Genomic DNA, 12,122 nt, shown 5'->3' with positions numbered 1-12,122 from the left:
TGGGTAGTTTGTTACTGATCAGCAAACACAAGGTTTAATACCAAGTACAGATCACGGTTACTTTGTATAGCTTAAAGCTGGAAAATTAAAATCAACAATGTTGGTTAGGCCTAGGCGTTAAAAGCATTTTTAATGAGCAAATTATTGGACCACAAAGGCCAGCTGAGCTGTGCAGAGTTTTAGGTTGTTCCAAAAAGATTAAACAGGAAAAAGGTTGGTAGATAGATAGTAGTTATTCATTCACACATGATGCATTAAAATATCAGGATGTAGAAAAAAAATAACTTAATACAGTATTTGTTTTTTATTTCTTTGTTGATTTAATATGATAGTTAATATTTTAACATCCAGTAATGTTTACTATAAAGAAGTGAATGAATTATTAGAATTTTAAAATATTTATTTTACATTTAAGTATTTAAAATTCATCAATGAATAGAGATATAATGTATTTAAATATAAAAAATATTACTCCTTTCATTGTTTTTTTTTCTCCTATGATGTTTGTAATATTTTATTTATAAATTAGTTCATTTGCTTGTGAATTGAGAGACTCGGTATGTAAATCAATTCAATAATTACATCTCATGTCAAGGTTGTAAATATTTGGGATAAAAATAATGAAGCAAGCAGCAAAGCTCTTTGAATATAAATATATATTTATGAATATTATGTTTTTTGTGTATAAAAAATCATTGAAATAAATTGATGGCATGAACATCCTACATATCTTGCAAACCCCAAATTAATGATATACTTTTACAAATAATAAGAGATATTCCAATTGATGCACGCGTGGTAAAAGATTTTTCTCTCGTTTTTTTATTTTTTGGTGCTATATATGAAAAGGACGGAGAGAAAATCAGTGTTAAAATCATGAGGGTAAATCGGTCATTGAACGGAAGAGATTTTTTTTTTTTCTTTTGTAACTTCTTGGCGAAGAAGTCCTCCAAATTAGATAGGGGCAAAATGGTCCCAAAAGATTAATTTCGGCACAAGAAAATGAACGGTTCCTAAGACAAAAAATAGATAAATAAATTATTCCAACGTCCATGCGGGGAATGAAGGATAGTGATTCACTGTCTCAATACCACCAAAAACACGTGCTTGTGGGTTATTTTGCCACCACGTGGCAGAACATTAACTAAAACCTGATGGGGTGCAAGTCCATCCATGCCTTCGGGTGATCTCCGCCGTAGGTGATTGTGAAAGAAAAAACAAAGGGGAAAACGTTCCGTGCTGACTGCTAGGCACACCCATGAGGGACCATGACGCAACACAAGTGTAGACATCCAGCAAGTTCTGGCAAACAAGTCTGACCCAGTTTGACTAAAGAGGCTTGCTTGGTCTTTGGGCTGTGGAATTTTTTTTTCTTTTTATTTGTTGTTTATATTTGTTTTTGATGCATGTGCTTCCCTGATATATTATGACCATATCAACCAGCCAGTCCTTCATTCATTCTAAGATCTACACACAAATCTGGGCAGCAATCACATTGATTTATGTGCCTTCTATTCTAATTCAAATAATATATAAATTTGTTCATTTACTTTTGACAAATATATGTTAGACAATTCAAACTTTCAGAAATGCTTCACCAAGTGAATCAAAATAAGTTAACAAGCATAACTATTGACAAAAACGTCTCAAGTTAGTAAAACTTTTTCCAAAATGAAATAAATGGGGTAATAAATGGGAGCAGATTTGGAGATAGATGAGAATCGAGTACATTTCCAAATTTGGAAAGATAAACAACCATACACTATATCTACATAAAACATCGTCAAACGATGAAACATACACGAAATTTCTTACTGTCCTTAATGACAAAATTTAAACGTAAAATGCACTACTACCAGATAAAAGATTCGTTTCATTTCTTAAAATCGGTAAAAATAAAAAAACGTTACCCCAGAGAAACCGCTACAAGCTTAAACCTCACCAACATCATAGAATTGTACGCAAATCGTAATGGTCCAATGACCATGTAGAAACAAATTGAAAAAGCATAAGGCAAAAAAGGCGCAGTTTCAACAACAATTATTACCCTTTCTACTCAAAGAATACAGTTGGAAGCTGGTCAAGGAAGTTAAAGCAAAGCTACAAAAGCAATTTAAAATCAGTAAGTCAAAGAAAGCAGCACTTGCTTGATAGTCGGATACCAGCCCCACTTGTAGTAGATCATGAATATGACCTTGCATAAGATTCCATTTATGTTTTCATTTTACAATCAATACCTGAACTGAAATGTGAGAATTTTCAATATTTACCTACATATAAAAGATTCATACCATTCGGTCACCAACAGCTCTTTCTAAGCTTAACGTCAAATGGACAAAAGCTTTTTCACAGCATAATTATCAGATTCGAACTTCTAATTCTAACTAGTGGCAGGATCACTAGAGTGTGCCAGTATCGAAAAACCAAAGAGGCAAGGTAGAAGGATAAAAATAATAACATAAAAAATAGTAAAGAACTGAGATTAGATCAAATCTATAATATTTTATACCCCTAACCAAAATTTTGAGTCACTAACACCTGTGAGCATTTTCAGATGGTTAAAGCAAAAATGTTGATTTGTGTTTGTAAAGGCCTCATATATATCTCCAACCCACTGAAGCAAAAACCTGGGGGTTGCCTGCCGCCTATTGTATACCCTAGTTGCCCTAACTATCTACACGTAGCAGGTATTTACCAAAAGAGTAACCAGCAGCTCCTCAACAGAAGAACATTGACCCTGCCACTTTCTGATTCAACCTGGGGAGCTCTTGAACAGGGATACTTCCCGCAGATGTCATGCGTGCTGAAGATGTTTCTGAATGTTCCTCAAACTTCAAAAACTGGCCCATCTGATGTGCAGCAAGGTGGGCATAGCAAATAGGAGCCACTGGAGAAGAAAGAGAAAAAAATAACCAAGCTTATGAAATAATAAAGAAAATAATAATTAAGCTAATTGATACAATTTTGTATTGCGAAACATGAAACTAGGACAGGATATGGGAAAATTACCAATTGAGATAGCAGTTGTGCTCCTTTGGTATCTGTAAAAAGTGAAAGAAAACAGTCAATGAAAAGGTCTGCTACTCTCTATGATGGCAGAGTTGCAGATGGAGCTTGAGAACTTACACATATGACAGAGAGTGGATAAGATTTTGCAAATCATCAGGAGCAAAGCCAATCTCATCAAACAAGACATGGTAATGTGCCGGCCTAGATGTTCCCTGTTAGAGGAGAAACAATGCCCTGGAGAGTTAGCAATTGTTTCACAGGTATAACATTAACAGAATAAGCAAAGTCAATTTCAACCAACTGATACATATCTACATGTATATTACTCAGAAGCAAGGAATCCAGATAGATAAAATATAAATACCAATAGTAACAACAGAACTTACAATCATCCCTGCATGAGCACACATGTAGAAATCATAGTTTCTTGGATGCACAATTTTAGCGTCCACAACTGTCCCTGTGGAGGAGAGAGGGAGAGAGTAAATCAACAAAGTATTAAACCAGAGAGGAAAATAAAATATCTTGAGGAGCAGACCTGGTGGAACATTTTCAGGGGCATTTGCTTGGAATAATTTAGTATGATGATTCTTTTGAGCAACAATTACTGTGAACTTAGGAACATCAGACTCGCCCAGATGCTGATAAGCCTGTATAATATAAGTTTAGCCATTTAAGAATTGACTATTATGAAGAAAAGAAGAGGTCATGAACTACCTCTTAGTGGAATCTAGACAACCTAAAAATGTTCTGGACAAGAAAGCATGAATGCAGGGAAAAGGCACAACACTTGTAATTGCCCTTTAAAAACACCAACAAATTTGTAACAGCCCCTCCCCTTTCCTTGGGAGATGGTGGATATAGCAATAAAAAGAGAAACTAACGTTCCAAAACCTACCTTAATGATTTGCTCCAGCTCAATGTCTAAAACTTGGTTAAATTGAGATTCACTTACTCCATCCCTAAGAAAATTATCAAAATCAATAATTTAAGCAATGAAATATTTCAAAGTACATCAGAATGAAACAGAAGGAAATCCATCCTACAGATCAGATGCAAGGATGCATAAAAGGCATAATGAGAAGCTTTAACCAAATATGAATTAAATTGTCTAAGCCAACATTTCAAAGTGAATATGATTGGTTATACAAGAAATATGAAACAATGATTTCCATCTTTTGTTTCAAATCTTAAGAAACAAGTGATAATATAACCTCTTGCATACAAACCAACATGGTCACACATGCACATCAAAACTTAATGGCAACTCCCTCCTCCATTGCAGAAACCAGTTAACAAGCTTAAAAACCAGTAAAGGGAACAAAGACCCTTCCATATCCACATGTTTTTTTCTCACTTTTTTAAAAAAGTCTGAGGATATTTGAATTCCAACTGTCTAACTCCTACTCCAGAATTAATAAAACAAAAATGAATGAAAACAAAAATGAATGAAAACAAACATATGAGCATACATACCTGAACACAATAATCTGTTTTGGTTTGCAACCATTGCTGGTTTTAAAGAAATCTAAGAGTAATTCCCTGCAACAAAAGAAATGAACTCACTTTTGGATTTACATTAATCTTAAAATATATCCATCATTTTACTTTTACAGCACCATATAAGCCAGTGTGACACAACATTTATGGTGGTATCACCTCAACATATTAAAATAAAATTTAAATATATATTGACGGTGCATCAAATATCTAAACAATATGACCAACATGCCAACACATCAGAAATCATATTTTTAATGCATGGTAATATTATTCATTCAGACATTCAGTATAAAATAAAAGTATATATAATTAATGGCAAAGAAATGACTAAAAATTCATCTTGATCTTGTTTATTAAAGAACCACAAGAATAACAGTCTTTCAAATCATATAAAAATAAAATCAAAACATAATATTATATCATAAAATTATACTTCAATATCAAAGCCCTCAAAGGGGAAAAAGAGCATTAATGACCACAAATGGAGTTCTGGGTACGATTTTACTTGAATACCTGATGATACCATCATCATTTCCATTTGCTAATGGCTTATATAAAGCATCAATCATCTCCAACTTTGGTGATTGTGTTCTCACAGATGCTCTGTACCTTGAAATCAGTGGCCAGCAACGTGAACCAACAACCTGAAAGTTACAGGAGATTATAGTAGTAACTAGACTATATGGCATCACCAAATAAAGGGAAAAGTTATAATGCTTTAAAAAAAGTCAGAAATTAATTACTGCAGCTATTGATGGGATATCTGATCGACCAGGGGAGCCATGAGAGACATCCATTCCCAAAATCAATGTAGGAATATCTTTTATCAAAGGAAGATTTGAGGGGCGCTCTACTTCCAACAAAGAATTGATTCCTCCAAGCTATACAGAAGACAGACAAGAAGTAAAAATCACAGTGCATCAGAGGTCTAGATTAACATAGAACAATTCTCTAAGATCAAAGATATAAGATTTACCTTTGCATTGATTTTAAGGAGTACATTTGTGAGGTATTGGTCATTAACTTTTACAGGGCAAATGCATTGTGTGACAATTCCAATATCACTAAGACATTTTTTCTTCCAAGGTCCTTTTCAATGCATGGAAAATGTCAGATGAATAATCAAATAGGAAATGAATATCAATAACAGGAAAAGCCTTACCATAAATATCAGAGTTCTTCCTCACTGGCAAGACACATAGAATAAAATCAGGTGGGCCAGGAAGCTTTGATTTAATCAGATCAAACATCACTTCCACTCTAGCAGCAGGGCTGGCACCAACTGTCTGTGGATCCTCCTCAATCAGTGTGTGTGGGCGTTCCATTTGCTTCATGGATGTATACATTCATATAAGTCATTAAAATAATCAAGTTCAATAGGATTATAATCCAAAACAGCCAACATATGGCATAACTTACAATGCCCTTGCTTCTTGCACAACTGATGAGATCCCTTGAAATGCGACTAATGTCACAGCGGGCAGAGAAGTTGACAACAATCCAACGTTCAATTTTTTTTGGATCCAGAAGTTTCTGCAAAAGGATGGAAGGTAAAATACATAAACATAAACTGTAAATCAAATACTATAGCAAAGAAACAAGAAATAAGTCAAACTTTGAAGCACGGAGCTGCAATCAATTAAGATTGGGACAAACACTTTATACTATTAACATTAAAAATGAGATAAACAGAATATCTCTCTCAATGCTACCTTGTTGTTAAAGTTCCAGCGTCCGTTTCTTGGGATACAAACCTCATGGTTACCAACCTTCAACTGTTAATGACAACAGAAAACTCATTATATTGAACCCATGATGCACCTTAAAAGTGGGCAGGCTCTCCTGCTCTGTCTCTTCCTGACACAAAGAGAGCAATAATACATACCCTTGGGGCCTCAAGGACACGACCATCAACTTCTGTTAATTGTTTTCCTGTGGAAATTCCACATGCAGAAAGCACAGGATCCTCATTATATTGGTTGCTTCTCACAGCCTGCCAGATTAATGAAGCATAAAATTCTGTAGTCAAGATGCAATTACACAAATATGGATATGGCCATAAGAATGACAAAGAAACATACATCAGTCAAAGTTCGTATTCTATCCTGAGGCTTTTGCCTGGATCTTTCAACCAGGGTTGATCTTTGATTCAAAGATAATGCTTTTGTATACCGCTGAAGTGAAACAAGTGAACAGAGCTAGAACACCACAAAATGGAAAGTCAGAATTTTAGACATGTGATAAACGTGTAGAATGTACTGAACTAAAACATACCAAGCACAAAAAATCGACAGACCTCTAGTGGTAAATAGTTAGGCCGCTTTGGTTTACCAACATCAAGGCAAGGCAAGCCTGCAGAATGCCTAAGTTCTATTCCACAGTGTTTAGTGAAATACTCATACACTGTGATCTCGACGGTCTGCTCCTCACCAGAGTTACCATTTTTCACTTTCATTGGGAAGCTAAGAGAAACAACAGAGAAAAATAAAACCAGAATTAAAAATTTTTCAAGGGGAAAGAACACAATTAAAGTTATGGAAAGGATAATTCTCAAGGAAATGAGGACATACTATAGTTCAGCACAGGGCTTCTCACTCAGACCAGTTATTTTAAATTCCATATTACTGTGTCTTGTTTTAATCCTCATATTCTTCAACATTCGTTTGGCCTGTAGGATTTACCAAGTTTAATTTTCAAGACGAAAAGTAATGGTGAATACTATTTTTATGCTGTTCCATTCTTACCTTCGGCCAAATAATTTTACGAACATCATTTACATTCTGGTTGGCTTTTAGAAAATCGATCACTGGTCCAGGCTTTAGAATCATTGTTGTAGATACATCTGCACAAAGGTATGAAGATGGAAATCTTAACAAACAAAACAATGATGAGAATTAAAAGTTTTTGGATCAAAGTACACGTAGCATGAACATAACGTACCCATATTCAGAGACAAGCCCCCCTGAGTGGGACGAAAACTGGAATGGAAACCCCGCAGCCCTAATACCCCTCCTCCCACATCAACATAATTCCTTGAATCATCATGAAAGAAGGACTGCCTCACCAAAAGGCACCCCCTATAAATCCAACATCATAATTCAAATGAGACAGGACAAGCAATATGTAAAGATATACAAGACACACATTTGGTACAACGAAAATGATTAATATTTGGAATAAATGAAATCGAAGGAAAGAACATTAAATACCGGTTAGCAGCTTGCTGCCTCAGAATGATGTCGAGCACTCTCAATGCATCCTGAGTGCTATTATCAGACTCAACTCCTTCCAGGGCAAGAGATATTGACTTCAAAGGTATTTTAGCAGAATATCTTAGTTCTACTTTGTAAGTCTTTGACCTGAAAGAACGCTTCGTCCGCTTACCAGTCCCAACAGGGCTCCCGTCACCATCAAGACTCCCAATTTCACTACCAGAGAGTGAGTGATTGCAACAAACAATTTTAATAACTAGATTCTAACATACTCAGAATCTAAAAATCAGCAAAGAGTAAAACAATATACCGTTTTGCAAATGACTCCTCTAGCACAATTGTAAAGTCAAACTTCTTCTGTGGCAAAGGACCCACCGTGTACAAGCTCTTCTCACCATCATATGCAAACCTTTTCCCAGCAAGTTCGGAGGAGTACGTTTGGTAAAGCTTATCAAGTAGTTTTCTACCAATCCCCTTGCTTTCAACAGCTCTATTATCTTCTGAAGAAATTGTAACCTGCAAATCACATTTTACTAAATATTCATCTTTAAAAGTGAACTTCCAGAAAAACAGACCCACAAAATAAACCTACAGTATACTGGTAAAATACTGCATCAGTGGCATTGACAGAAACTTTGAAGTGATTGGTGAGCAATGATATGTGTCGTCCCCTCATCCCAACCCCAAGCCTACTGACAATAGAATACTTGGGGGGCTTCATGCTCTCTGGCTTCACATTGGGAGGCATTGTTGGTGGTGGTGGGAGCAGAGATGGGGATTTACCTGCTTTTTCAGTACCTTCTGCTTTCTCCATCTTGAAATCAACCAAAAACAACAGAAGTACTACATTAATAATTTTAGTTAAGACCAATAATTACCAAATATAGTAAACATGCAAAAATTAAGGCTAAGGCTCTGTTTGTTTGGTGCTTTTGCTATTTTCCTTTAGCACCATTCATTTTTTATTTTTTACGGTTTTCATTCTATTCATTTTTTTCCAAAAGAGTAAAATCATCAACCAAATGGAGCCTAAAATATATTAGACTACAAAACATCTTGTGGTATGGTAAAATGTCATAATCTCTACAAGAACACAATATTAAAACTAAGAATTTTCATTGATTTGATGAATGGCTTCAAATAGATAATAGGAACTAGTGCTTTCTTGCAATATTCTATTTAAAAGCCATCCATTCTCAATTAGGAAATCCACAGCATAAAATTGATCCTTCAAATGAAAAGCAAACAGGAAAAATAAAGAGAAGAAATTATCTTAAAAAGAAATCATACAACAAATGATAAATAAAAACAATATACGAGAAACTAGTTGTCAAAGATTACAAAATTTCAGAAACAGCATATAAGATTAGATACAGATAATGACCAACATAAAATCATACAAACAATTTTCTATTGACAAGGCAGTGCAATCTTGTGTAAAGGAAGGTAAATTGTTAATAGAATAAGAAAAAAAGACAAACTTGAATATTTCACCTATGAAAGGCAAAGCAGAGAGACTGACAGTAAAATATCATACCAAACTGAGTTTGGCAGGGTGAAGAAGCAGAGGCATATTTGCCCCCTTCACCTCCCCCACCCCCCCCACCCCTTTTTTCCCTAGCTTTTTTCTTTTTTTGGATTACTGAGTAGCATAAGCAACTTAATGAGACAATATTAAAACATCTGAGAATTCTGCGCTAAGAGCATCACATAAATGAACATCAAATGATTTTAGAAAACATTTTCCCGAATTAAATATCATCCCAGATGAGTAAAATTTCACCAACAATCCTGATAAGATGGAAAACAAAAGGAAAGGTAGAACAACTAGGTGTCACATAAGTTTATAGACCATTAATAGCAACTAGAATGATACTACTTTTCTCCTAAAACCAAAAGGTAAAATCCAAAAATAAAACAAATTACATAGAAAATCTTTGAAGAAACCAGAAAAACATGAAAGACCAACAAAGCAAAAAATGAGAAAACAAAAGAACATGCAGATTAAAAATTTAGATATAAGATAAATGGACAACCATATCCAGTATGTAATGTACAGTCCCACGACCCCAGTTTAGAGTTTTAATAATTATAAATTGGAAGGAAAAAGAGAAAAAAACTAAAAGGTCACCTTAAAGAACTATTCTAGGAGAGCAAAACTCAAATGTTGGCTCTGTTTTGGTCCATAATTTTGTTATTTGTCTTTTACTTCTTCTTCTTTTTTTTTTTTGCAAAAAATAAATAAATAAAAAGCAAAAGGCAAAAATAAAAAACAAAAAGCAGATAGCAAAAGCATCAGCTAAACAGAAATCTTAAGCATGAAATTACTTCCTTTTTTCAAAATATCAAATAGCTCCACTTTAAAAAAACAATAAAATGCCAGGAATAAAAATAAAATAAAATCAGCATTCATCTCAGCACTACTCGCATTCAGTTGCTCTAGACTCAACAATGGAGGACAAGCACAGACCACTGAGGGATGAAAAAGGACAAAAGCAAAGACTCGCATTCAGTTACTCTAGACTCAACAATGGAGGACAAGCACTGACCACTGAGGTGTGAAAAGGGACAAAAGCAAAGAGCAGAGAATTTCTTATTCTAAAATACAGCTTATTTTATCCAACAAAAACAAGGTTAAAAGCTTCTTTTAATTGAATATTTTCTCTTGTTGGGGATTTTTCATTAGGATTAATAAAAATCATCAAAAATTCTTAAGGAGAGGAAAAAGTTTGGAACACAAAAAGTCAAAATCACTTTGACGATGACTTAGAATAGCAAAAATAAAACGGCATTGTCGAACAAAATACCTACCCAAGGAATTAACGATTAAAAATAAAATAGAATTAAAATATGAGAAAATTAAGAAAAATAGCACTTGATAGATCTTCAGCGATTCCTCCGAAAAAAAAAAACACAGTGATCGAATGATAGTGGAGTCCAGCACGAGACAAGTTTCAAAAGTTATATTTCTTTTTAAAAGAAGTCTCATATTAACCACGAAAGTTAAAATAAAACAGGAAACCACTACATAGCTTAGGGAAACAAACATAAAATTCAAAGCAAGAAACGATAGAGTCATGAGACCAAAAGAGAAAGATAAAACACTAAAAAATTCAGTAAAAAAACAAATCATCATAGTAACTGGGAACAATGCAGTTCAAATTCGACATAAAAGAAAATCTAAAACAGCCACTAAAGAGAAAAGCAAAATCCAAAATATGGAAGCAAACAAAGAAACAAGAAAAAGAAAAGCATAAAAGCTTGACGATCAACGATCACCGAAAAGAGAAAAGCCAGCGAAATCATACCATAAAGCGGGATTCCTTGGGTTTTTTGTGGGGGAAATACGAAGGTAAATAGCCGGAAGAGAGACTCGGCTCTCAGGCTCTGAAAGAGTGAGTACGATGGACGGAAAGACTCTTCGCTTAAGGGAAAATAATAAAATTTCTGCTCTTTTATGGGAGCTGCACCAAAATTGAGGGGTTTTTTTAGTGTAAAGTCTTTAACACTCTAGTTTAAACATTTGGGATGATCTCCACCGTTAAAAGGACGTCAACGTTGAATTGACTGATCAAATCTTTTCCGCGGAGCCTGCATTTTACTTAAACTATGGACCCTAAAATTTTTAGCCGAGAAAAAGGATATTAATTTAATTCGAAGTTAGAGTAGTAATTTCGTACGGAAGAGAGCCGTACGAATATTCCTTGTGAAATCTTTATGCTAATGGACAAAAATAACCCTGCTTATCATATGAAATCATTAATCGTACCATATAAAATATAGTAAAAGATATATTCAACCAAAAGTTATCATATTCCATTAAAGTAATAAATTTATCTTCATCCATCAAATCATACCAATCTACCTCGTCTTTCTTCATTAAATCAAAATTTTGGGTTTACAGCAAATTCTTAGCATTGGGAATTAGCATAAAATATGTAATTTTTTGTCTTAAGTCGAAGCATATTTAATGTGCTAAGGAATGTAAAACTATACAATACACATCTCGAATGATGTAAGAAGCACAACGCATACAAAACTTACTTTGGTTACAATAGGTGGCCTAGTCGCGTAGGGCATATAATATTTGCTTCGGATAAAATAAGGAGTAAAAATTGTTCAATACTTGCTTCATAAAGCTCGTCAGCCATCATTATGCTGTTAGCCACGCGGTGACAAGAGCAAGACAAATATTAAAAGGCTTTGCATATGCTCTCCCTCATTTTGTGTGTGTGTGTGCACACCAAATTTTGCATCCTAAATTGCTAAATGAAAATCCAATTTTTCTTTGAATTTGAAATGTTAAGAATCAAGTGTGAAAGTTGATATAGTGTTTGACCAATTAGCTAATTTTTAGATAAGCATGAATTTAGATAGTTTTCTAATTTTTCCTTCTTT

At 34.3% G+C, this 12,122-nt stretch overlaps 1 protein-coding gene across 2 annotated transcripts; it reads right to left on the bottom strand.

The window, feature by feature from the left end:
* Positions 1-2,151: 2,151 nt before the first annotated feature.
* Positions 2,152-11,191, bottom strand: AGO6 (Argonaute family protein). 2 transcript variants are annotated; one of them, XM_007049132.3, is made up of 23 exons: positions 11,033-11,191; positions 8,317-8,538; positions 8,035-8,240; positions 7,722-7,940; positions 7,453-7,589; positions 7,257-7,354; positions 7,083-7,180; positions 6,809-6,974; positions 6,594-6,710; positions 6,398-6,505; positions 6,225-6,287; positions 5,932-6,045; positions 5,675-5,840; positions 5,489-5,601; positions 5,256-5,393; positions 5,026-5,156; positions 4,486-4,551; positions 3,908-3,971; positions 3,548-3,659; positions 3,396-3,469; positions 3,127-3,221; positions 3,010-3,041; positions 2,152-2,887 (listed from the first exon to the last, which is right to left on the bottom strand). In XM_007049132.3, the coding sequence occupies exons 1-23, from the start codon at positions 11,033-11,035 to the stop codon at positions 2,718-2,720; spliced, it is 2,712 nt and encodes a 903-aa protein (XP_007049194.3). In that variant the 5' UTR covers positions 11,036-11,191; the 3' UTR covers positions 2,152-2,717. The 2 variants fall into 2 exon arrangements, with proteins under 2 accessions (XP_007049194.3, XP_088659054.1); XM_088802928.1 differs by having other exon boundaries at positions 8,335-8,538.
* Positions 11,192-12,122: the final 931 nt, after the last annotated feature.

The sequence above is a fragment of the Theobroma cacao genome, chromosome 1 (assembly GCF_053813885.1).
Source record: "Theobroma cacao isolate CCN51 chromosome 1, ASM5381388v1, whole genome shotgun sequence".
In the NCBI taxonomy this organism is placed as follows: domain Eukaryota; kingdom Viridiplantae; phylum Streptophyta; class Magnoliopsida; order Malvales; family Malvaceae; genus Theobroma; species Theobroma cacao.
This window is presented reverse-complemented; position numbering and strand designations above follow the sequence as displayed.